This window comes from Mirounga angustirostris, unplaced genomic scaffold (genome assembly GCF_029215605.1).
Source record: "Mirounga angustirostris isolate CCGP_5_RB_7025 unplaced genomic scaffold, mMirAng1.0.hap1 SCAF_7, whole genome shotgun sequence".
Lineage (NCBI taxonomy): Eukaryota > Metazoa > Chordata > Mammalia > Carnivora > Phocidae > Mirounga > Mirounga angustirostris.
The window spans coordinates 27,596,027-27,621,161 of record NW_026991715.1 but is presented as its reverse complement, the minus strand read 5'-3'; the positions used below and the strand labels follow the sequence as shown (position 1 = coordinate 27,621,161).

Below are 25,135 nucleotides of genomic sequence, written 5' to 3'. Positions count from 1 at the left end.
AGCCCCGCAGGCCGGACTGGCTCCGCCCAGGCAGGAGGACGCGGGGTTCGAAGTCCCCGCCCCTTCCGAGGAGTTTCCCAAAACCCAGCGCGGCAGTTCTCAGCCGCGCTAAGATGGCGACTCCCATGCATCGGCTCATAGCTCGGAGACAAGCGTAAGTGAGGGCCCGAGTAGGGCCGCGGGGAGGGCTGGGGGCGGGGAGAGGCACGTCAGCCGGCGGGTGAGCCCCGGCCGGGGTGCGGGGCAGCTGTCGGATCTTCTGTGCGGACGGGCGGAGGGTGGTCGTTTCTCACTTGTTGCCGCTCCACAGGGGCTCCGCCCGGGTGATAAGTTTGGTGTCCACGGGCTAGTGATTGCGTGGAAGACGACTGCGTAAGGTCCACGGGGCGGGACCTAGGTTGTGGGGTGGGTGTGGGGGGGTCTGAAGAGAGCTTAGCGTTCGCTTTCCGCACAGGGGACGCCCAGGAGTTGGGCACTAAGTGGCGTATGCCCCTTTGCCCACCCAGCCGCTCACCCTTCGGGTGGCCGGGGGAAGCCTGAAGCCCTGATCCGACGCCTTCCACTCTCACCGACGTACACCTTCAGCTCCCTATGCGGTCTGCAGCCCAGCTGGCTTTTCCTGCCCCCTTCCTATCGCCTTCCCTAGGAACAGCCTGACTACAACGCCGATTTTCCTCCCAAGTTATTTTCTCTCTGCCATTCATTCTCTTCCATAAATAATAACTTATTCATTATCTGTGGCTCTCTGCCAGAATTTGGGTATAAAGAAAAAGAGGTGTTCAAGACAAGAATTCCTGCTTTCAGGAAACTTACATTCCATCGGTAAAGAGTCGATAAGCTAAACATTTTAAGTGAATAGAGTTGGTGTTAAGAGCTTTGAAGGAAATAAGAGGTGATGGCAAGAAAGGCCCAGGTTAGATTGGTTGGACTGGAAAGACATCTCTGAAGTGGTGGCATTTGAACAGAGATTGAAAGTGTGAGAAAAGAGCCAGTGGTGAGAGGATTTGGGGAAAGAGCATCAGACAGTGACATAATTGCTTTCAGACAGGAAAGAACTTTAGTTTTTTGGGGTTTTTTTTTTAAGGGGGGGAGGGGAGAGAGAATCTTAAACAGGCTACACAGCCAGTTTGGAGCACGTATGGGGCTTGATCCCCAACCCTGAGATCATGACCTCAGCCGAAATCGGGAGTCCTCCGCACAACTGACTGAGCCACCTAGGCTTCCCAAGAACTTTAGTTTTTAAGAACTGAAAGTTGGCTATTGTGGCTAGTGACCAAGAGAGTGGCACAAGAGGTTTGCCATGGATGCAGATAGCATCCTACATGCCCCTTTCCTGTAAAGCGTTTTTTTCTTCTACCAACCTGCACACCCGAAAACCTCCATTTTCCCATTCTTTTAGCATTTGATGCTGTTCCCATTTGCAAGTCCATAATACATCACTCATAGTCTGCTTGCATATATATATATGTATGTTTCTTTTTACATTTCTGTTTTTTATTCTTTTTTGTTGTCTTTCCTTCTCTTCTTTCCTTCGGATTCTACCTCTCACACCTGATGAAAAAGTTCCTTGAGCGTCAGGTTAAAGACCTAGGGAGTCAGGGTAGTATGCCTGGTGGAGGAGAGGCTTGAAAGTGAGACAATTCTGAAGTCAAGAATGGAGTGAATATAATACATAATAGGTGTGCTAAATTATGTCACCAGAGTCTCTAACTCTCAGGTTTGCTCTTTTGGGTGTTAGTTCCACACTTGGATAGGTTAGGTTCATTCCACTGGTCCCAAGATGTTTGTACTATTTTTTGGTCCTTTATATCCTCTCACCTTCAACTTGATGGCATCTCATATGTGTAGATTGAATCATGTCTATGGGACTCTGATGCTCTGATTGGCAGATTGCGTTCTTTTACTAGCACAATTGGATGGATCTCTATAAACCGATGATGAGCTAGGTAGGTAGGTTAGATAGATAATAAATGCTAGGATGGCAAAACCAAGCAATGTCCACTTAAATATGAAGTGAAAGACTTTCAGCAATCTAAAGAATATTGCTATTTCTCATCTCAGAAGTATCAGAAAGTTCAACAAATGTTGTGGGTTGTTTTTTTTTTTTAAGATTTTATTTATTTATTTGACAGAGATACAGCAAGAGAGGATACACAAGCAGGGGGAGTGGGAGAGGGAGAAGCAGGCTTCCTGCAAAGCAGGGAGCCTGATGGCTGGGCTCCATCCCAGGACCCTGGGATCATGACCCGAGCGGAAGGCAGACGCTTAATGATTGAGCCACCCGGGCAGCCCCAAACGTTGTTTTTCTATGGAATGCCTATATTTGCTACATGAGCTACACAGAAGTAAAAGAAATCTTTCCTTTAGGAGCTCCTGGTCTTGTTGGCAAGAAAACTCCTGGGTGGCTCAGTCGTTAAGCGTCTGCCTTCGGCTCAGGTCGTGATCCCAGGGTCTTAGGATCGAGCCCCGCATCGGTCTCCCTGCTCGGCAGGAAGCCTGCTTCTCCTTCTCCCACTCCCCCTGCTTGTGTTCCCTCTCTCGCTGTGTCTCTGTCAATTAAATAAATAAAATCTTTAAAAAAAAAAAGGAAAAGAAAGAAAACAAATGGTGTATAATAAAAGTGGTCATGGTATACAGAGTTAAGTCCTGCGGGGCGCGGTGGCGCGCGCCTGTAGTCCCAGCTACTCGGGAGACTGAGGCAGGAGGATCGCTTGAGCCCAGGAGTTCTGGGCTGTAGGGCGTTATGCCGATCCGGTGTCTGCACTAAGTTCGGCATCAATATAGTGACCTCCCGGGAGCGGGGGGCCACCAGGTTGCCTAAGGAGGGGTGAACCGGCCCAGGTTGGAAACGGAGCAGGTCAGAGTAAGTCCTCAGGGAGTTGGAGAAGGAGACTTTTAGAGGTTAGGGGAGTCTCGTAGAGTTTGGGGAATCTTTTGGGGCGGGGGAAGCAGAAGAGGAACTATTACTTTTCATTTTATGTTCATCACTAAGTTTTAGTTTTATTTATAAAAACTATATATATTTCTTCCCTAATAAGTTTTAAACTATTTTTAAGTTAGTTATGAGAAGTGAGAAAGTACTGTTGGCATTCTTTTTAGAGTCTTTGGACTAATCGAGGAAAGAGGAAATAAAAGAGAAAAAAGAGAGAGAGCCTAAATTTGAACTTCCTATTTAGCCGATCTTTCAGGGAGTTAACTTTGTATCAATTGAAATGAACTTATTTTCCATTTGTTAATTGTAATTACATCTACTTATATGTAAGTAGATTGTAGAATCTTGGCACTGTGTGGGTCATTTCTTCTGCTAAACCTTCCACTAGATTCTTCACCATCCAGGGGAATTATCTAACTTTGGCTTGAGGACCTCCAGGAAGGACATACTTACCTTCTGAAGTAGCCTGTTACATTTTTCAAATCTGTCAAAAGTTTACATTGAACTGAAAGGAAAATAATATTTATGAAGCTAAACCCTAATCCCTTCTAACTTCCTAGCTTTGGACCTGAACTGTGATTTCAGTCAATTAAAAACCCTAGGTGTTATCCACTTGAATTACCATCAAGTCAAACTTCCCCTGTCTTGGTACTGGTATTGATTTTCTGGACTTAAAGAGTCAGACTTACATTTACCCTTGTTGAATTTCATTTTGTTAGATTTGACACTGAGTTCTAGCTTGTCAAGACATTTTGGGTCCTGATTTGGTTATCCTTTGTATTAGCCCTCCCTCTTAGCTTTGGGTCAGTTGCAGGTTAGATAAATAGGCACATCTGTGTCCTCCAAGTCATTTATAAAATGGTGAACAAATCCAAACTGAGGACCAAGCCCTCAGGCCATCACTGGATACCTCTCTATACATTTACTTCAACCCATTAAACAGTAGTCTGTTGTGGGGCACCTGGGTGGCTCAGTTAGTTAAGCAACTGCCTTTGACTCAGGTCATGATCCCAGGGTCCTAGGATCAAGCCCCGAGTTGGGCTCCCTGCTCAGCAGGAGGCCTGCTTCTCTCTCTCTGCCTGCAGCTCTCCCTGCTTGTGCTCTCTCTTGTCTGTCAAATAAATAAATAAAATCTTAAAAAACAAACCAAAAAAACAGTAGTCTTTTGTCCATGATGTTCAACTGATCTACCTAATTGTTCTGTTTTGTTCACAAGGATATTGTAAGAGACTTTCCAATATGCCTTATTGAAATACAAATTCCCAAAAGCCATTAAGAGTATTAATGTGTAATGATTTGATACTTAGTGATCAGGGCTTTTATTTCTGAATGGATTTAATAAATCCAGCCAGAATTTTGCCTAGGATGAATGTCAAGTTCACTGGTCTAGTTTGTGGAATCTACCTATCTCCCCACTTTGAAAATCAAAACTGCATTTGCCTACTTCTAGTCTTTCAGCACCACTCCTGTTTGCCAGGGTCTCTCAGATTACCAGCAGCAGTATAGTCAACTCACCTGGAAAATCTCTGGTATGTTGGGGAGCAGTCACTTGGGCCATTGTGACTTAAACACATTCAGAGTGGATAAAAGCACTCTTACACACCCCTCACTATCTTGAGGTTCAGTTCTGCTCTTCTCATTCTGCATATCATTGTGTTTGAGTGAAGACTGAAGCAAAATAAAAATAATCCTGCTTGTACTCTCAGCCTATAACTTAACATTGGTGATGTATTCGCCCAGCACCCCAAATAATGAGCCTCTCCCTTTTTTTTTTTTTAAGATTTTATTTATTTATTTGAGAGAGAGAGTGAGAGAGAGAAAGAGCACAAGAAGGGGGAGCGGGAGAGGGAGAAGCAGACTCCCTGCTGAGCAGGGAGCCCAATGCGGGACTCGATCCCGGGACTCCAGGATCGTGACCTGAGCCGAAGGCAGTTGCTTAACCAACTGAGCCACCCAGGCGCCCGAGCCTCTCCCTTTTTTTGGTTCTTTGTACTTTAAATGTAACTAAAACATAAAACAATTTTTGTTGTTCTTGATACTTTTCACAAGCCTCAGCTTATTTTGGTAGGGTATTTATTTATATTAGGCTTAGATACTAATTTTACAGGCCTTTAGCGCTCTCCTATATTCCTTAGTTGTATGTTCCTTTGAAAAATATCTTTTACAACTTGTTTTATGACTTCACATGCAGTCTGTGTTCATTGTAGGCAAGTTAGAGAATACAGATAACAAAAAATATATTATAATCCTATCCCAAAGATAATCATTTTTACATATTAATGTATAACCTTTCAGGCCATTTTTAATATTTTAAATGGCCTCATAGTGTTCCTTATGGATAAACAATAGCACAATAACTTTTTGTTATTAGAAAATAACGTTAGTGGAAATAACATTTCCTTTGCGGTTGGATAGTTAAGTTTACCTTTTTCTTTCTTTTTTTTTTTTGAGTATAGTTGACACACAATGTTATATTAGTTTCAGTTGTACAACATAGTGATTCCACAAGTTTATACATTATGCTGTGCTCACTGTAAGTGTAGCTTCCATCAGGTTTACTCTTATAAACCATATTGTACTTCCTATAATAAATATACAACTAAATTTTTGCATATATCCATTATTCTGGGTTAACTGTATAGACTTTTTTTAAAACCAGGTTTACTGATGTTTAATTTACATTTAGCAAAATTCATTGCACATATTTATTTTTGAGAGAGAGAGAGACAGAGCATGTGTGCACGAGCAGGGGTGGGGGTGGTGCAGAGGGGGAGTGGGAGAGGGAGAAGCAGGCTTCCCGCGGAGCAGAAAGCCGGATGTGGGGCCTGATCCCAGGATGCTGGGATCATGACCTGAGCCGAAGGCAGACGCTTAATGACTGAGCCACCCAGGCGCCCCAAGTTTGGGATTATTTTTAATAAAAGTGCTATAAATGTTTTTGGTTTTGGGTTTTTTTTAAAGATTTTATTTATTTATTTGAGAGAGAATGACAGAGAGAGAGCACATGAGAGGGGGGGAGAGTCAGAGGGAGAAGCAGACTCCCTGCTGAGCAGGAGCCCAATGCGGGACTTGATCCCGGGACTCCAGGATCATGACCTGAGCCGAAGGCAGTCGCCCAACCAACTGAGCCACCCAGGCGCCCATAAAGTGCTATAAATGTTTACATATAGTTTTGGGTTTTTTGTTTGTTTGTCTTGAGAGAGAGAGCTCATGCCGGAGCGTGGGGGGAGGGCAGAGGGAGAGGGAAAAAGAATCTTAAGCAGACTCCATGCCCACCTTGAGCCTTACGCAGGCTTAATCTCACAACCCTGAGATCATGACCTGAGCCGAAATCAAGAGTCAGGCTCAGGGGCGCCTGGGTGGCTTAGTTACTACGCATCTGCCTTCGCCTCAGGTCATGATCCCAGGTTCCTGGGATCGAGCCCCGCGTCGGGCTCTCTGCTAGGCGGGACGCCTGCTTCTCCCTCTCCCACTCCCCCTGCTTGTGTTCTCTCTCTCGCTGTCTCTGTCAAATAAATAAATAAAATCTTAAAAAAAAAAAAAAAGAGTCAGGCTGAGCCACCCAAGGGCCCTCTGTAGTCTTTTGTGTAAACTTAGGTTTTCCTTTTTCTTTTCTTTTTAATTACTTTATTTTTGCAAGAGAGAGAGAGCGTAAGCGAGAGCACGAGCAGAGGGAAGGGGCCAAGGGAGAGGGAGAAACAGGCTCCCCACTGAGCAGGGACCCCAGTGTGGGACTCAATCCCAGGACCCCAGGATCATGACCTGAGCCAAAGGCAGATGCTTAACAGACTGAGCCACACAGGTGCCCTGAGTTTACCCTTTTTCTTAGGTACATAACCTAAGAGTGGATTGCTTGACCATATAGTAATTTTTTCAGAAATCTTATTGGAAAGTGGCAAACTTTTTCAAAGTTTGTCTTTTTGCACATCGCAATCTAATTGTTCCAGTACCAGTAGTTGAAAAGACATTTTTCTCTACTGAATTTCTTTTGCACCTTTGTCACAAAACAGCTGCTCATGTATGTGTGTGGATTCTATTCTTTTCATTGATCTGTTTGTTTATGTAAACTCCATACTGTCATGATAACTGTAGCTTTATAATAAGTCTTGAAATCAGGTAATGTTAGTCCTCTAATGTTGTTCTTTTTTTTTTTTTTAAGATTTTATTTATTTATTTGAGAGAGAGAGAGCACATGAGAGGGGGGAGGGTCAGAGGGAGAAGCAGACCCCCTGCTGAGCAAGGAGCCCGATATGGGACTCGATCCCGGGACTCCAGGATCCTTAACCAGTCGCTTAACCAACTGAGCCACCCAGGCGCCCAGTCCTCTAATGTTGTTCTTTTTCACAGTTGTTGCAACTATTTTAGATTATTTGTGTTTTTGTGTGCATTTTAGAATCAGGTTATCAATTTCCACAAAAGAAACTGCTGAGATTTCAATTGAGATTGCACTGAATGTATAAATCAGCTTTTGAAGAGTGGATACTTGAACAGTCTTGAGTTTTCTGACCCATGAATGTGTGTTTAAAAATGTATTCATTTTTTTAAGGTTTTTAACTTATCTCACTGATGTTTTATAATTCAGTGTAGAGGTGTTGAACAACTTTCATCAGATTTATATCTAAGTATTTTTTATTTCAATTCTTTTAACTGTTAGTTGCTAGTTTGTAGAAATACAATTGACTTTTGTATATTGTTCTTGTATCCTAGGACTTTACTAATTTATTAGTTCTAGTAGCTCTGTTGTAGATTCCTAGGGATTTTCCACGTAGATAATCATCATTTATACTGTCTTGTTTGGGGTTTTTTTGGTATGTACATTTTTAAGATTTTTCTTGTAGTTACCAAATGGCCCTTCAGAAAGTTGGTGCAACTTATATTCTTACCAGCAGTTAAGAACCATATGCAAAGTGGGGTGCCTGGGTGGCTCAGTCATTAAGCATCTGCCTTCAGTTCAGGTCATGATCTCAGGGTCCTGGGATCGAGCCCCCCATCGGGCTCACTGCTCCGTGGGAAGCCTGCTTCTCCCTCTCCCACTCCCCCTGCTTGTGTTCCCTCTCTCGCTGTCTCTCTCTGTCAATGAATAAATAAATCTTAAAAAAAAAAAAGAACATATGCAAAGTGCCCATTCTATACCTCTGCCAACAATAGGTCGTCAGTATAGCAGGCATGTCCTACTACCTTAGGTATCAAAGGTCATGTCACATAAAAAGCCTGTACCATTAGAATACTTCTTTAGACCTCAGCTTAGGATATAGAAATGGAATATTGTGAATAGGGTATCCACATGGTTAGAAAGAAATGCTAATCTTGTTTATTTTGAAATTATAAGTCGGCCTCATTCAGCACTCTCTGTGGAAGATCACTGTTTTTAGGGGTGATTAATTAATGGTTAGAACATGTCAATCAAGGGCGCCTGGGTGGCTTAGTCGTTAAGCGTCTGCCTGAGCCCCACATTGGGCTCCCTGCTCAGTGGGGCTTCTCCCTCTCCCACTCCCCCCTGCTTGTGTTCCCTCTCTCGCTGTGTCTCTCTCTGTCAAATAAATAAATTAAAAAAAAAAATGTCAATCATAGATGGGCTTTAGATATTTGTGAATATTCTATTTATAGCAACAGAAAACTCCACAGAGCTGGTGGATAATATTTTTAATAGATGGGATCTTAAGTTGTAAGTTTCTTAATATTGGGCCACCTGGGTGGCTCAGCCGGTTGAGCCTCCAACTCTTGCTTTCAGCTCAGGTCATGATCTCATGGTGTTGTGGGATCAATCCCCGCATTGGGCTCCACACTAAGTGGGGAGTCTGCTTGAAGATTCTCTCCTTCTACCCCTCCCCCACTTGCTCTCATGCTCGCTCTGTCTCTCTCTCTAAAAAAAATAAAATTGATTTAAAAAAAATTAAGTTTCTTAATATTGGAAAAACAACCTATGAGTTGGAGAAGATTTCATTTCCTTGATTCTGAGAAGCTTCCCACACTACCAGTCATAGTTTCATTGTTAGGAAATATTGTGAAAGGCTTTGAAATGGATTTCAAAATAAATATCACTAGGTATCTTATCTAATCCACTCTTCCTGGCTATGTAACTCTATGAGGGCCTATGCATCATTGTCTTTGAGCTATTTTATAACTCTGTAAGGTATAGGAAACTGGTAGAAAAGATTCTTACCCATAAAAACGAGGTACAGTTGATTCTTGCAATGTGGCTATTAACTAGTTTTTAACTGGGGCACCTGGGTGGCTCAGTTGGTTAAGCGACTGCCTTCGGCTCAGGTCATGATCCCAGGGTCCTGGGATCGAGTCCCACATCGGGCTCCTGGCTCAGCAGGAAGCCTGCTTCTCCCTCTCCCACTCCCCCTGCTTGTGTTCCCGCTCTCGCTGTCTCTGTCTCTGTCAAATAAATAAATAAAATCTTTAAAAAACAAAACAAAACAAAACTAGTTTTTAACTACCTGTAAATTCATTTCAGCATTCCTGATTGCATATGTATGTGTGTTTTTTGAATTGTCTTTTGAACCCGTTACACCATCTTACTGGTTCCTTTATTAATTAATGATTAGAGAAAACCTTTGACATGTGTTTGTTTTTTAAAGATTTTATTTATTTATTTGACAGAGAGAGACACAGCGAGAGAGGGAACACAAGCAGGGGGAGAGGGAGAAGCAGGCTTCCTGCCGAGCAGGGAGCCCGATGTGGGGCTTGATCCCAGGACCCTGGAATTGTGACCTGAGCCGAAGGCAGACGCTTAACAACTGAGCCACCAGGCACCCCGACATGTGTTTGTTTTATATGTATTTGTATGAGAGTCATGATTTTACACTTTTACAAGTTATCTTTTTTCTGAATTTATTATTTCTGGGGTGCATTGTACAATTGTGTATATGTTAAATGGTTCTTTTTGCCTCAAAAGCTAATATTAAGGCCATAGAATGTTTTATTATTGATGCCCTTAAAAATTTGCTATGGGGGGCGCCTGGGTGGCTCAGTCAGTTGGGTGTCTGCCTTCAGCTCGGGTCGTGATCCAGGGGTTCTGGGATCGAGTCCCACATCGGGCTCCCTGCTCAGCAGGGAGTCTGCTTTTCCTTCTGCTCTGCTGCTCCCCCTGCTTGTGCTCTCTCTCTCTGTCTCAAATAAATAAATAAAATAAAAATAAAAAATAAATAAAAATTTGCTATGACAGGGGCGCCTGGGTGGCTGAGTTGTTAAGTGTCTGCCTTCCAATCAGGTCATGATCCCAGAGTCCTGGGATCGAGCCCCGCATCGGGCTCCCTGCTCGGTGGGAAGCCTGCTTCTCCCTCTCCCACTCCCCCTGCTTGTGTTCCCTCTCTCGCTGTCTCCCTGTCAAAATAAAATCTTAAAAAAAAAAATTTGCTATGACATTACATATTCAGATAAGGCCTGAAATTATAATCATGGCTCTGGCAGTTGCTTGCTGAAATTTAAGAACTATTACTAAGCAAATAACTGAGTCTTCTTTATTATCTTTTAATACTATATCTACCAACATAGTCTTAGTTCTTTATTTGTAACATTCATTCTTCAAATTAGGATTAGTTTAAATTTTGGACAGATGCTAAAACTAAATTATTGTCAAGATTACAGAACCTGGGGGCGCCTGGGTGGCTCAGTTGGTTAAGCAACTGCCTTCGGCTCAGGTCATGATCCTGGAGTCCCGGGATCAAGTCCCGCATCGGGCTCCCTGCTTAGCAGGGAGTTTGCTTCTCCCTCTGACCCTCCCCCCTCTCATGCTCTCTCTCTATCTCATTCTCTCTCAAATAAATAAATAAAATCTTTAAAAAAAAAAAAAAGATTACAGAACCTGTCCCACAATGCAGGAATTAACTAATGAAAATCCCACTATAAGCAATGTATGTTCTCTTAAACACTCACTTGCCTATTTCAGCAGTCATTCATTTTACAGACATTTACTGGATACCAATTATGTGTTCACCAGGGATAAAAAAGATGACTGCTATAGATCAGAATTAAGAACCCAGCATCTCATTGTGCAACCATGTTATGAGAAAATTTAAAGTGCCATGTATCATTATTCCAGACTATTGATTAGCCTAGTATGTAGATTGACAATAATATATACACATCCCAGTCTGTAGAATGGGGATAGTGCTTTCAAACTCACTGGGTTGTTATGGGGATTGGATGTGATTATGCATAACTAATATTTAGCTAAATTCCTGGCATACAGTAAGTATAAGCTGTGGTTATGGTCTCATCTAATTCTCACAATAACCTAGTAAAGTAGGTATTTACTACATCTTTTAGAAGAGAAACTAAGGTTCCAAAATAATTTTGCTAAAGAGCCTTATTGCTATGTAGTGAAAGAGAAGATTTCTTAAAACCTTTGTTGTGAAATATATCACACGTACAAAAAAGTTCAAACAACATAACTATGCCACTTAACAAATTCTTATAAAAGGAACATTCCATGTGACTTCCACCCAAGTCAAGCAATAAAATGGCCAAAATACCAGAAGCCCTTAAGGCCCTTCCCAATCATGACCTCCTCCCTCCTTCCCAAAGGTAACCAGTGACCCAACATTTAATGGTAATTGTTCCCTTGCTTCTTTGTGCTTTTACCATCTTACTATGCGCTGGAGTTTAATTTTGCCTGTCTTTGAACTTTATACAGAATCAGACAATTTGGATTCTTTTGAATAATCTGACTTCTTAGATGTAAGATCTATGTAAGTTAAACTGTAAAGTTTGTTCATTTTTATTTTTTTTTAAAGATTTTATTTATTTATTTGACAGAGAGATAGAGAGCAGAGTGGCAGGCAGAGGGAGAGGGAGAAGCAGGCTCTCCACTGAGCAGGGAGCCCGACACGGGGCTTGATCCCAGGACCCCAGGATCAGGACCTGAGCTGAAGGCAGACGCTTAACCGCCTGAGCCACCCAGGCACCCCAAGTTTGTTTATTTTTAATACTATGAAGTATTTCACTGTATTCTGTACCACAAATTATCCATTATACCCTATTTCCGGTTTTGAGGATATTACAGATCATGCTGTTACAAATATCCTTATAGTTTTTCCTCTTCCCTTCTTGAATAAGTCACGCCTAAAGCCATTAAGTAGTGTAGAACAGGGTAGGCTCTCAAGCAGAGGGTTGACTTGGCATTGGAGTATTGGGGCTGAAGTGGGGTAAGAAGGCATCCACATAGGTGTGTGAAGTGATCCACAGTGTCAGCAGGCTGTGGAGGGCATCCATTGGAGGGAAGGCCTAGTGTAGGGTGTGAGATCCCAAGCAAGGTGAGGAAGGTGTCCACACAGGAGCAATTTAGTATAAGTTGTCACCCTAATGGAGAGAACATCTACATAGGGGAGGTGGCGTGTAATTTGATATGAGGTGTCAGAACCTAAGTGGAAAGAGAAATGTGACTCTAAATATCATCAGGGCTCCATCAGTCTGATTTCTGGCTGGGACAGGGAAAGTAGATGAGCCTTAAATTTTTTGTTGTACCAGAAAGCAAGGAAGTGCCCACAAAATGGAGCCATGTCAGAGGAACACAGAATCCAGCTTAAAAGGATTCCTTTCCACTGACCACATCTAAGACAATTGAGTAACAGAATAAATCATGGTAATGAATTATAGCTCACTGAATAAAATTCACTGACTAAAATAGAAAAATATGAGTTCGTACTGATAGATGAATAAATGAACTAAAAATTTAATGGGCAGGATATTTATATAATATCAAATACCGACCCACAAAATAGTTATTAATTGTTATATTAGTTTTCACCTAGAGTTGTTTAACAAATCACCCCAGAACTTAGCGGCTTCTAACAATCAACATTATCTCAGTTTCTGTGGGTCGGGAATTCAGGAGTGACTTAGCTGAGGGTCCTAACTCATGTTCTCCCTTATTTGTTCTGGTCAGGATGTTGCCAGGGGCTGCAGTCATCTGAAGGCTTCACCAGGACTGGAAGATCTTTCTCCAGGATGGCTCTTTCAGAGGACTGTTGGCAGGAGGCCTCAGTTTCTCACCACATGGGCCTCCCTAGAGGCTGCTTAAGTGTCTGCATGACATGGTAGCTCCATGACTTAATCTTCGAAGTCACACTCCATTACTCTGCTTTATTCTGTTAGAAGAAGCAAGACACTAAGTCTAAGCCACACTCAAGGTGAAGGGAATTAGGGCTCCACCTCTTGAAGAGAAGAGTGTCAAAGAATTAATATGAACATTAATTTAAAACCACCACAATTACAAAAGGACAAAAAGTAACTTTACAATGCAAACTCTGGTAGACCCTCCTTAATCAAGGGATCAAAGTGCATATCAGCAGTAATAAGACGAATTGCAGTCTTGTATCACCTGGTAGGAATACAGTGAGAAGGACAGCACATTTCTATTACATTCCTGCCAAAGATACATGGCCTGTATCTAATCATGTAGAGATATCAGATATGGTAGCTGACCTCCAAGATGACCCCCAATTATCCTTGCCTCCTGGAATTCACACTCTTGTGTAGTCTCCTCCCACATTATACTAGCGTTGGTCTGTGTGAGCAATAGAATACGGCAAAAGGGGTGGTATGTTATTTCCAAGATTAGGTTATAAAAGATTGTGATTTCTTTCTTAAGTTGTCTTGGTCACTCCCTCTGGGGAAAGCCATGTTGTGAGCAGCCCTGTGGAGAGGTCAAGAGAAAGGGAACTGAAGCTTCCTACTGAGAGCCCCCTGAGTGAGCTTGAAAGCAACTCAAATTGAAGCACGTTCTACAAAATAACTGGCCTGTAACCTTCAAAATTGCCAAGGTCATAAAAAACAACACACGACTAAGGAACTCATTAGACAAAAGGAAACTAAAGAAACATGACAAATGCAACAGAATGCTGAACTAGATTTTGCTATAAAGAACATTATTGGGGGGCGCCTGGGTGGCTCAGTCGTTACGCGTCTGCCTTCGGCTCAGGGCATGATCCCGGGGTCCTGGGATCGAGCCCCGCATCGGGCTCCCTGCTCCGCGGGAAGCCTGCTTCTCCCTCTCCCACTCCCCCTGCTTGTGTTCCCTCTCTCGCTGTGTCTCTCTCTGTCAAATAAATAAAAAATCTTTAAAAAAAAAAACAAAACATGATTGGGACATTTGATGAAATAAATGGGGTCTGAAGATTAAATAGTAGGAATATATCTGTATTAATTTCTTGATTTTGATGGTTACATTGTTATGTAGGAAAATATCCTAATTTTTTTTTTTTAAGATTTTATTTATTTGACAGAGAGAGACACAGCGAGAGAGGGAACACAAGCAGGGGGAGTGGGAGAGAGAGAAGCAGGCCTCCTGCCGAGCAGGGAGCCCAGTGCGGGGCTCGATCCCAGGACCCAAGGATCGTGACCTGAGCCGAAGGCAGACACTTAACGGCTGAGCCACCCAAGCGCCCCGAAAATATCCTAATTTATAGAAAATATACAACAAAATATCGTGAGTTGATGAGTCATCAGGTTGGCAACTTATAAACGGTTCAGGAAAAGTAGTTCTTTGAACTTTACTTAAAAATTTTCTATAAGGTTAACGATTATTTCAAAAATTTTAAGAGCTACATAAAGGAGAACAATATTCTTACACATGTTATCTGGTATAGCTGTGCATTGATTCTGTTTTTTATTTTTTATTTTTTGAGAATGCACACATGATGGGGGGGCAGTTGGGGAGAGGGAGAGAGCTAATCTTAGGCTCCACGCCCAGTTCGCCCAGTTCAGAGCTCACCCAGGAGGCTCCATCTCACACCCCTGAGATCATGACCTGAGCTAAAATCAAGAGTCAAACACTTAACCAATTAAGCCACCCAGATGGCACTGCATTGATTTCTATTGTATAAATACCTACAAGTGGAATTGCTGAATCATAGAGTGTGCATCTCTTCAACTATAGTAAATATTTTTCAAAATGGTTGTACCAGTTTGAGTTCATCCCCACAATGGATGTGTGTTCTCTTGCTTTGTATTCTTGCTAACATTTGCTATTGCCAGTTTTTAATTTCAGTCTTTCTGGTATGTGATAGGTAGTACCTTCAGAGTTTTTTGTTTTGTTTTGTTTTAAATTTATTTATTTGAGAGAGAGAGAGAGCACTCATGCAAGAGTGGGAGGGGCAGAGGGAGAGGGAGAGAGATTCTCAAGCAAACTACGCAGTGAGCTCACAGACTGACTCAGGGCTTGATCTCACGACTCTGAGATCACGATCTGAGCCAAAACCAAGAGTTGGATGCTTAGCTGACTAAGCCACCCAAATGCCCCTCTTCAGGGGTTTTAATATGCTTTTCTTTGATTAGTAAAAAACCTTTTTATATATTTAGTGTTAACTTGTGTTTCCCAGGCCCATTTTTGTCCAGTCTTTCCATTTTCCATTTTGTCTTATTTTTTTATGATCCATCATTTTCTTATTGATTTGTAATATCTTCTCCAACCTCTTGGCTTCCCTTCTTACTCTCTTCATAGTGTATTTTGATGAAGAGCAATTCTTTCTCTTTCTTTCTTTCTTTCTGAGAGAGAGAGAGAGAATCCTTTTTTTTTAATATTTTCTTTTTTTTTTTTAAGATTTTATTTATTTATTTGAGACAGAGAGCATGAGAGGGAAGAGGGTCAGAGGGAGAAGCAGACTCCCCGCCGAGCAGGGAGCCCGATGCGGGACTCGATCCCAGGACTCCAGGATCATGACCTGAGCCAAAGGCAGCCGCCCAACCAACTGAGCCACCCAGGCGCCCGAGAGAGAGAATGCTAAGCAGGCTCCATGCCAAGTGCAGAGCCTGACACGGGGCTCAATCTCAAAACCCTAAGATCATAACCTGAGCTGAAATCAAGAGCCAGATACTTAACCAACTGAACTACCCAGGTGCCTTGATAAAAAGAAATTCTTAATTTTAGCATAGTTTAACTTATCAGTCTTTTTCTTTATGATTATTAGTATTTTGTTTAAGAATTCTTAAGTCGGGCGCCTGGGTGGCTCAGTTGGTTAAGCGACTGCCTTCAGCTCAGGTCATGATCCTGGAGTCCCTGCATCGAGTCCCACATCAGGCTCCCTGCTCGGCGGGGAGTCTGCTTCTCCCTCTGACCCTACCCCCTCTCATGTGTTCTCTCTCATTCTCTCTCTCTCAAATAAATAAATAAAATCTTAAAAAAAAAAAAAAAGAATCTGTTTCTAAAAAAAAAAAAAAGAATTCTTAAGTCAAATATGTCACTTTTTTTTTTTTTTTTAAGATTTTATTTTTAAGCAATCTGTACACCCAGTGTCGGGCTCAAACCCACAACTCTTAGATCAAGAGTCACATGCTCCACCCACTGAACCAGCCAGGGGCCCCTGTCACTTTTTTTTTTAAGTTTATTTATTTTTAAGTGATGTCTGCACCCAACATGGGGCTGAAACTCAGAACCTCAAGATCATGCTCTTCCGACTGAGTTCAGCCAGGCACCCCATCATGTCACTTTTTTTATACCACCTTCTAAAACATTTATTACTTGAGCAGTCTGTAATCGATGTTTGCATATGGTGGAGAGTAGAGGTTTTCTTTTTTTAATTAAGATTTATTTATTTACTTGAGAGAGAGACAGTACGAGCAGGGGGAGGGGCAGAAGGAGAGAGAATCCTCAAGCCGACTCTCCACTGAGTGCGGAGCCCACTGCAGGGTTCGACCCTGAGATCATGACCTGAGCAGAAACCAAGAGCCGGACACTCAACCGAGCCACCCAGGTGCCTCAAGAGTAGAGTTTAAGTCTCATTTTTTCCATATGCATAATCAGTTGTCCCTGCACCATTAATAATATGTCCTTTCTCCCACTGCTCTCTGGTGCCATAGTTGTCATAAATCAAGTGTTCATATATACATTAGTCTATTTCTGGACATTCTTTTCTGTTCATTGGTTTGTGTATCTTTGCTCCAATTTCACATTCTTAATTGTTATAGCTTTACCATAAGTCAGTGTCTTTTAATCCAGGGCTTTCCCACTCATTCCTTTACAAGGGCATTTTGGCTATTCTTGGCCTTTTGAATTTCCATATACATTTTAGAATAAGTTTGTTAACAGAACAAACAAAAACTTGTTTGGATTTTGATTGACATTGCTTTGAATCTATAGACAGTTTGTGGAGAATGGACATTTTTACATTATTGGTTTTCCCAGTCTATGAACATGGTATATTTTTCAATGTGGCTACATACTTAGATGTTTAATTTCTCTGAGTAGTTTATATTGTGCATAGAAATCTAGTATGTATTTTCTTTGATGTTTTTCTAGGTATTTGATATTTTTCAGGAAATTATAAAATATCACCTTTTAAAATTTCATTTTAAATGTTCTCATTATATAGAAATTCTATTGATTTTTATGTGTTTACCTTATATCTAATACAGAGCTCAGCAAACAGTCATCTACTGAATCCTACTGAATCCTACTTTCTGATTGTTCTTGTGGGCTTGCCAGTTAAGGATGTTAATTACATGTGTATATATATGATTAATTTGATGATAGGAAACATGAACTTTAACCTCAAATGAGTGGAATGTTATCTTCTACAAAAGAATTTCATCCTTTAAATCTCTTTTATGTGAAATATTTTTGTTAATAAAATATCTGGAATTGTGTTTTCTCTCTTGTCATGTCAGTACCTACATAATATCCTCAATTTTGCCTCCTGATCAGCAAAGCCTGAAACTTTTACTATCTGATTTACAGAGTTTGCCCTCCCCAATCTAAAATCTTGCTGAACTTACGAATTCTAATTATTTCAAAATATTTTTGTCTGTAGATTATTTTGGATTTGCCATGTACATAATAAGTCATCAGTGAGGAATGACCATTTTGTTTTTTCCTTTCCAATTCTTTCATCTGTTTGTCTTTACTTACTGCATCTGAATCCAATTTCAGGGATGGAGGGATTGAGATTTTTCTTAGTCTCCTAGATGACTAAAAGCTGGGCTGTATTCCATATACAGTTGGTTTATTCTTAGGGTATAACTCTTCAGAGACCTAACTCTGGATACATACTTTGTCTCCCTAACTTGTTGTAAGTGAGGGTTACCCTGTTGAGTTGGGCAAACACTCCCAGGGCAAGAATTGACTTAAATACAGAGCTGACTACTCTGGATTTCCATTTTCTTCCGTATCTTGGTTTGGTTGTTCTTCACTCTATTGTTAGTTCTTTGATGCCTCAAGCAGATTCTTAAAAACGTTTTGACTATTTTTTCTATTTCTGAGCTGACGAGTTGGTCTTAGTTACCTAGTCTGCCGTTACTGGAATGGAATTAAGGAATGAAGATTTGAACTCAGTTCGGTCTAACTCCCAAGGTCCATGCTCTTGACTACTTACTATATTGCCTGTGACTAAATCTAACATAGTAAACAATTTAAAGTGTAAAATTATGTTTATTTTTGACTTAAAAATGTTCATATTGTTTATGCTTTTCAGGGTAGAAAAGGTCAAGTCAAAATTTTGAGGCCTGTATTCTTTTTTTTTTTCTTTTTGCTCTGTAGTGAAGCAAATAAACAACATGTAAGATGTCAGAAATGCTTGGAATTTGGACATTGGACTTATGAATGCACAGGAAAAAGGAAATACCTACACAGGCCTTCAAGAACAGCAGAACTAAAGAAAGCTTTAAAAGAAAAAGAAAACAGATTATTATTATTACAACAAAGGTATGTTGACCTATGGTATCCAAAGGAGTATTTTTTATTGATGGACTTTATTAAGCAACTAAAGGTATCATGGTGGTTATCCGGATTCCGATTATAATAATAGCTAATGTTTAATGAGTGCTTCCCATGTGCCAGGCACTGTATTAAGCTCTTTACAAGTATTAGCTTATTTAACCATCACCTCTGTACCATTAAGGTAGGTATTATTCTCCCCATTTTACATGTGAAGAAACTGGAGCCTGGAGAAGTTGAGTTACTTGTCAGTGTCACCCAGCCAGTAAGTGGAAAGATTAAGTGTTGAACCAGCCAGTCCATGCTCTTAATCACTTTGCTTTGTTGACTCAGCTGCCAGTGAAATGGCAGCAGAATACTACGAGGTAGATGATATGAGCTGTCAGTCGTAAAGATAAAATGGCCAGTGATTTTACCAGCAAAATGAGTTTATTGGGGAATAGCAGAGGACTTGCAATCCAGGACAAGCAAACTATGGCAAACCGTAGGCAAGTCCAGAGAACAAAGGACAGGAGCTTGCTTTTATCGAGGGAAAGAGGAAATTGGGAAGGGCTGTGTTAAAGAAAAGTCCACTGGAGGAGAGTGAGGGTTCAAGCTGCTCATTGGACAACTGGGGCAGTTGCTGTTGTGAGGCAAGAAGAAAAGTTTCCTTCCTCCTGCTGGGATAGTCAGGTAAGCTTCTTCCTATTGAGGAACAAGGTGCTGGTCTCTGTGTAGGGGTCTGCAATTGATGATGAGTGGCAGTGTGTGGAAGCTCCCCCTTCGGGGTTTCCCAAGTCCATTTTAGATGCAGTTCCCTTTATTTTCTCAGAGTTGATATGGAAAGATACCCGAAATAAGTATCCAAGATACTTGGACTATAAACAAGGTACAGAACAGTATATATAATATGCTATCATTTATGTTAAAAAAGAAGAAAAGGGGGCGCCTGGGTGGCTCAGTCGTTAAGCGTCTGCCTTCGGTTCAGGTCATGATCCCAGGGTCCTAGGATCGAGCCCCGCATCGGGCTCCCTGCTCAGCGGGAAGCCTGCTTCTCCCTCTCCCACTCCCCCTGCTTGTGTTCCCTCTCTCACCGTGTCTGTCTCTGTCAAATAAATAAATAAAATCTTAAAAAAAAAAAAAAAAAGAATGTCACAAACAGGGGCGCCTGGGTGGCTCAGTGGTTAAGCGTCTGCCTTTAGCTCAGATCATGATCCCAGGGTCCTGGGATCGAGCCCCGCATCGGGCTCCCTGCTCTGCGGGAAGCCTTCTTCTCCCTCTCCTACTCCCCCCACTTGTGTTCCCTCTCTCACCGTGTCTGTCTCTGTCAAATAAATAAATAAAATCTTTAGAAAAAACTAAAAAATAAAAAAGAAGAAAAGGAATAATGGAATTTTTTTGGAAACAGAAATGATCCATAATAGTGGCTCCTTTCTAGGAGAACTGGGTCGGAGAGTAACTGGAAATTTGTTATTTACTCTTTTGTGTCTTTTGAATAAAGTCTTTTTTTTTTTTTTAAGATTTTATTTTTTTATTTTTTTAAAAGATTTTATTTATTTATTCATGAGAGACAGGGAGAGAGACAGGCAGAGGCAGAGGGAGAAGCAGGCTCCCTGCTGAGCAGGGAGCCCGATGCGGGACTTGATCCCAGGGCCCTGGGATCATGACCTGAGCCGAAAGCAGACGCTTAACCATCTGAGCCACCCAGGCGCCCTTAAGATTTTATTTATTTGTCCAAGGGAGAGAGAGAGAGAACACACAAGCAGGGGGAGGGAGAAGCAGGCTCCCTGCTGAGCAAGGACCCAGATGTGGGACTTGATCCCAGGCCCCGGGATTATGACCTGAGCCGAAGGCAGATGCTTAACTGACTGAGCCACCCAGGCATCCCTTGAATAAAGCTTTTAAAATTGCTATGAATTAGGTAAGTAAGCATGTTTGAGAAACTGCAAGAGGAAGGTGCCAGGTGTACTCAATGCTACAGATCAGAAGCAGCATCTTCAGCAGGACGTTAGCTGTATAATAGTGTCTGAAACACGGGAACTTGCAAGACAATGGTCTCCCAATTAGTGGACATGACGGCTCGTCAGAGGTTATGCAGGAATAGATAGGTAATCAAATTCTAAGTCATCAGTGTTCATATATATAATTTTTCAAAAAATAAATTTGTATGAGAACTTGCCTGCTCATTCTCCTTTTCTACTTCCCCTTTCCTCATGTGTAGAAGCCTAGACATTTTTCAAAATACTGGCGTTTGTACTAAGAAAGTGGATAGCTCTAATTATTGGAAGCAAATTCTTTTGGACTTTTTTTTTTCCCAGCAAAATTGAGGAAGGACCTAAGTGGGCTACCAATTTAAAAGTATTTTTTAGGGGCAAATGGGTGGCTCAGTCAGCTAAGCATCTGGCTCTTGATTTCAGCTCAGGTCATGATTTCAGAGTCATGATACTGAACCCTGCATTGGGCTCCATACTGAGTGTAGAGCCTGCTTAAGATTCTCTCTCTTCCTCTCCCTCTGCCCCCCAAAATAATAATAATAATAATTAAAAATAAAAATAAATAAAAGTATATTTTAATGATACACCTTTGTGACTTGTGGACCACATCATTGGAGGTATTCAAACAGTGACGTTGCTACAACAAAACTCTGTTCCGATCTACCTATTTAGGTTAGGAAGGCTTCTTAGGTTAAATCTATAAAAATTAAATACAGGAATTGAATTAATGCTGAACCTTGTCACAACCTAGCAGTAAGATCCAGGGATACATAAACTAGAAAAACAATCAGTGTCATTAAGAGATGCATTTCCAATAAATTTACTTTGATGTGTAATAATTATTAAAATTTGTACTGTATTTCTATATTGTTTTACTTTAAAGATTTTATTTATTTGTTAGAGAGGGTGGGGAGAGGGTGAAAGCACACAAGCAGGGGGAGTGGCAGAGGGAGAAGCAGGCTTCCCGCTGAGCAGCGAGCCCGATGTGGGGCTCCATCCCAGGACGCTGGGATCATGACCTGAGCCGAAGGCAGACGCTTAACCGACTAAGCTACCCAGGTGCCCCTGTATATTGTTTTAATCAATTGTATAGTAATATTGGTAATGGTGACTCAATTCAGAAGGTTTTTTTAGAGAGGGAGTGGGGGAGAGGGGGAGGGAGGGGGAGGGAGGGGCAGGTTATAACAAGAAATACTGGGCTCTGTACATGTCACGAAAGACAAAATGTTTCTCCAATGTAAGACACTCTGGGGGCTAACTAAAGGGTTGGTCTGAGCTGTGTATAATCACTCTATTAACAGGACCTTTTTTCCCCCTCATGTTTATCAGCATTGGAGAAACTAATACAGAAAGGAAGACCAAGAAAAAAAGGTATGTGTGGCTTTAGAGTTTTATATGGATAATAAATAATACTAGTGGGAGGGATAGGAAGAGTGATTTAAAACAATAGTGATAAAGTTTGGATCTGAAGTCTCTCGTTTGTAATTCATGATTAAGTATCATCCTTATTTCCTGATATGTTCCTCTCATTACCTGAGTGGAACATACTACCTTCATTTCTCCTTTTTCTCCGACTTTCCAGAGGCTTTATACCTGGAAATAGTAAATAATTTCTCTTAAAAATCTCTCTTATTATATTAGAATAGGAAATATTATTAGACTGGTAAAAAAAAAAATTGTTGACCAGCTCTATCCGGTTCAAAGTAAAGATTATGAAACATTTACCATGCTACCTGAGATTTAAGTAAACCCAGTTGTTACACTGCAACTTTATTCTACCATTATTCATTCTGGAGCATAATAGAGTAGGAATGCTTAACTGCATCCAAGAGAGTTAAATTGCTAAAGTAGAAGACGTTGTGGTTGCCGCGGGATTTCTTCAGTTACGCAGTCCCCCGCAAGCAAAGCTTCACCGTGTGCATGTCGTTCGCCCATGCAGTTGCTTTTAACCATTCTGTTCCATGTCAGCTTCCCGTGCATATAACTAACTACTCGTTGTCTAATAGGTCTAAGAGTGTAACCAGTTCCAGTAGCAACAGCAGTGACAGTTCAGCCAGTGATTCCTCATCCGACAGTGAAGACACGTCTACCTCATCCTCCTCCGAGGACAGTGACACCGACGAAAGCTCCTCCAGTTCATCATCTTCATCCTCATCCACAAGCTCCTCCTCGTCCTCTGATTCAGACTCCGATTCCAGTTCTTCCAGCAGCAGCAGCACCAGCACGGAGAGCAGCTCTGAGGACGAGCCACCAAAGAAGAAGAAAAAGAAATAGAATTGCCCCATCGCCATTGGACTGCTGGACTGCAAACATTAATGTGATTCTCGCAAGGGAACTTAGAGTATGTTAAGGCCAAATAGATTAATCGGTCAAAATTTCTGGAGTTCAAAAGTTTCTAAGTGTTTTACATCATTAGAGCATAAAGAGTATTAATAATGGATTATATAAAAAATATATATGTGTGTGTGTGTATATATATGAAAGACTTTTTTTATTTTAAGGGTAAATCTTGTTTTTCTTTTTTATCTTTAATATATATCTCTAAAACTTAAAGCTGAATCCAGTAAATCTGTTTTGGGGATGAAACTTATCTTTTCTCCTTGTGAAATAAATGCCATACTTTGTTATTTGTTAGTGCTATGTATGTATCAGACATGTTTTCAGGATAATGCATCAGAATATCTGGCAGTGAATTTCTAATGCTTTTGGCTATGTGTTATTATATAAGATTTAATACATTGTTACTACAAAATTAGGAGCGTTCCTCTTAATAACTCTGCCCTATTTTTATGCTTATGTTCAGAAAGTTATTCTGACTTCTTGTCCTAAATGAAAAGCTCAAGAAACCTATTAATATCTTTATACGTTTTGGATGGTACAAATGTCAAGTTATTGTGTTATATCATTCATTTTCTTCTGGTTCTTAGAGTTACTCTTTTTTTTTTTCAAGTAGGCTCCACACCTGGCGTGGAGCCCACTGCGGGGCTTGAACTCACAACCCTGAGATCAAGACCTGCGCTGAGATCAAGAGTCCAATGCTTAACTGAATAAGGCACCCAGGTGTCCTGTAAAGTTACTCTTTTCTGAGGAAAATCAGTCTGGAGGAACCTAAAAAGGAACAAAAATTCTGAAACTACTTAGGAGTCTAATCTTGGTGCCTTTTGATAAATGCTATGTATCAGAAAAGAGTCATTTAAAAGCCTAACTTAAGGTAAAAGTGATATAAATATCTTTGTGTGTTATTACACTATAAAAGGTAGGAGAGGAAAAGAAAGGAAGAGAGGTAATTTTAACAGAAAATTAGGGCGATGTTCGTTGCCTTTTATTAAGCTTTTCTAAGCTTTCATAAAGATTGCCTTTTATCATTTTTGCAATTGTGGTATGATGGTTTATATGGCAGCTGGTCATATATGACACTCTACTGCGTAAATATAAATGACTTGGATTAATCTGGTGTGTTTACATAGCATATACACAGTTGAAATGTAGCATGAAAGATTAAAGAGAAATACTGCACAATGTTTCTTAAAAGTAAAATTCTCTGCTGTAGTGAAATTCTTTAGTTTCGCATGACATCATTCTGTGATGTCTTTTAAGCTTTTTGGAAAGAGGTATCATTTGTAGAAAAATCTTGATTTGGGCTAAGTAATGGGTTTTTAAAACTATGAATGTTGTCTTTTTTTATATTTTTATGAGAAAGTAGTAGAAAATTGCTTTTGAAAAAATGGGCTTCTATTTAACTGTTGAAATATACGTAATAAATATTGTAAGTTTGAGGAGCCTGTAATTCCTTGTATGTTTTATAGAACCATCCGCTTTCAGTGATTGTAAATAAACTCTCAAAACATCATTTCAGAGGCTCCATACAGAACATATCAATTGACAGGTAGATTTAATAAATATTTAGGACATATTTTACAACGTTGGTCATCTCCGTAAGGGTTTTTTTAGCAGTTAAAAAACCTGGAAGAGAAACGTGTACATAGGTTGCAACACTTGCAATTAAATAAAACTCATCATTTGTGCTCACAAGCTTAAGCATCTATTATCTCTTTGCTGTTTTAATACGAGCTCTTACTCCTTTTGAGGGTAAGGACATTTACGCAAATTCTAATTATTTTTACTATTCTCTTACAAGGTGTCCCCGGAGAAGTGCAGGAGGTAGGAATTCTATTCTTTTCTAGTCACACAGTTCAGTCATAACAGAATCAATGGCAAAGTAGAGTCTAACTTGCACAAAATTTTTCCCTGTCTTGCCAAAAAGCAAAAATGTGGAAGTTGAGTCCCCGGCAAATGTATTAAATGTCTTATTTCTCAACCACAAGCTTATCAAGAAAAGTCATTAGATCATAGGTTTTTATCCTAAAACATTTCATTAGTACTTTATCCTGCAATTAAAATATCGTTATAGGCCACACGTTTAGCCCTGGTAATGGAAAAAAAGTACAAAGAAGGTATACTTCATAGTTTTACTTATTCTTTTAACTTTTTATTTTGAACTGATTGTAGGTTTACAGAAAAATTGCAAAAATGTTAATGTTTCCATATATACCTCAACCAGCTTCTCCTTAT

General features: G+C 40.7%; 1 protein-coding gene across 2 annotated transcripts; it reads left to right on the top strand.

Annotated features, from left to right (window-relative positions):
- On the top strand, positions 1-24,413 carry ZCCHC10 (zinc finger CCHC-type containing 10). 2 transcript variants are annotated; one of them, XM_045892578.3, is made up of 4 exons: positions 1-154; positions 18,414-18,578; positions 21,893-21,934; positions 22,570-24,413. In XM_045892578.3, exons 1-4 carry the CDS (start codon positions 114-116, stop codon positions 22,835-22,837), a joined length of 516 nt encoding a protein of 171 aa, XP_045748534.1. In that variant the 5' UTR covers positions 1-113; the 3' UTR covers positions 22,838-24,413. The 2 variants fall into 2 exon arrangements, with proteins under 2 accessions (XP_045748534.1, XP_045748526.3); XM_045892570.3 differs by lacking the exon at positions 1-154 and adding an exon at positions 12,829-12,978.
- The last annotated feature ends 722 nt before the right edge of the window (positions 24,414-25,135 follow it).

Bases quoted from the DNA above. Each gene is read 5' to 3' on its own strand.
- ZCCHC10 (XM_045892570.3), top strand. From the start codon at position 12,890: ATGGCTCTTTCAGAGGACTGTTGGCAGGAGGCCTCAGTTTCTCACCAC. The intron at 18,579-21,892 runs GTATGTTGACCT...CATGTTTATCAG, and splicing joins TTATTATTATTACAACAAAG to CATTGGAGAAACTAATACAG. The intron at 21,935-22,569 runs GTATGTGTGGCT...GTTGTCTAATAG, and splicing joins AGGAAGACCAAGAAAAAAAG to GTCTAAGAGTGTAACCAGTT.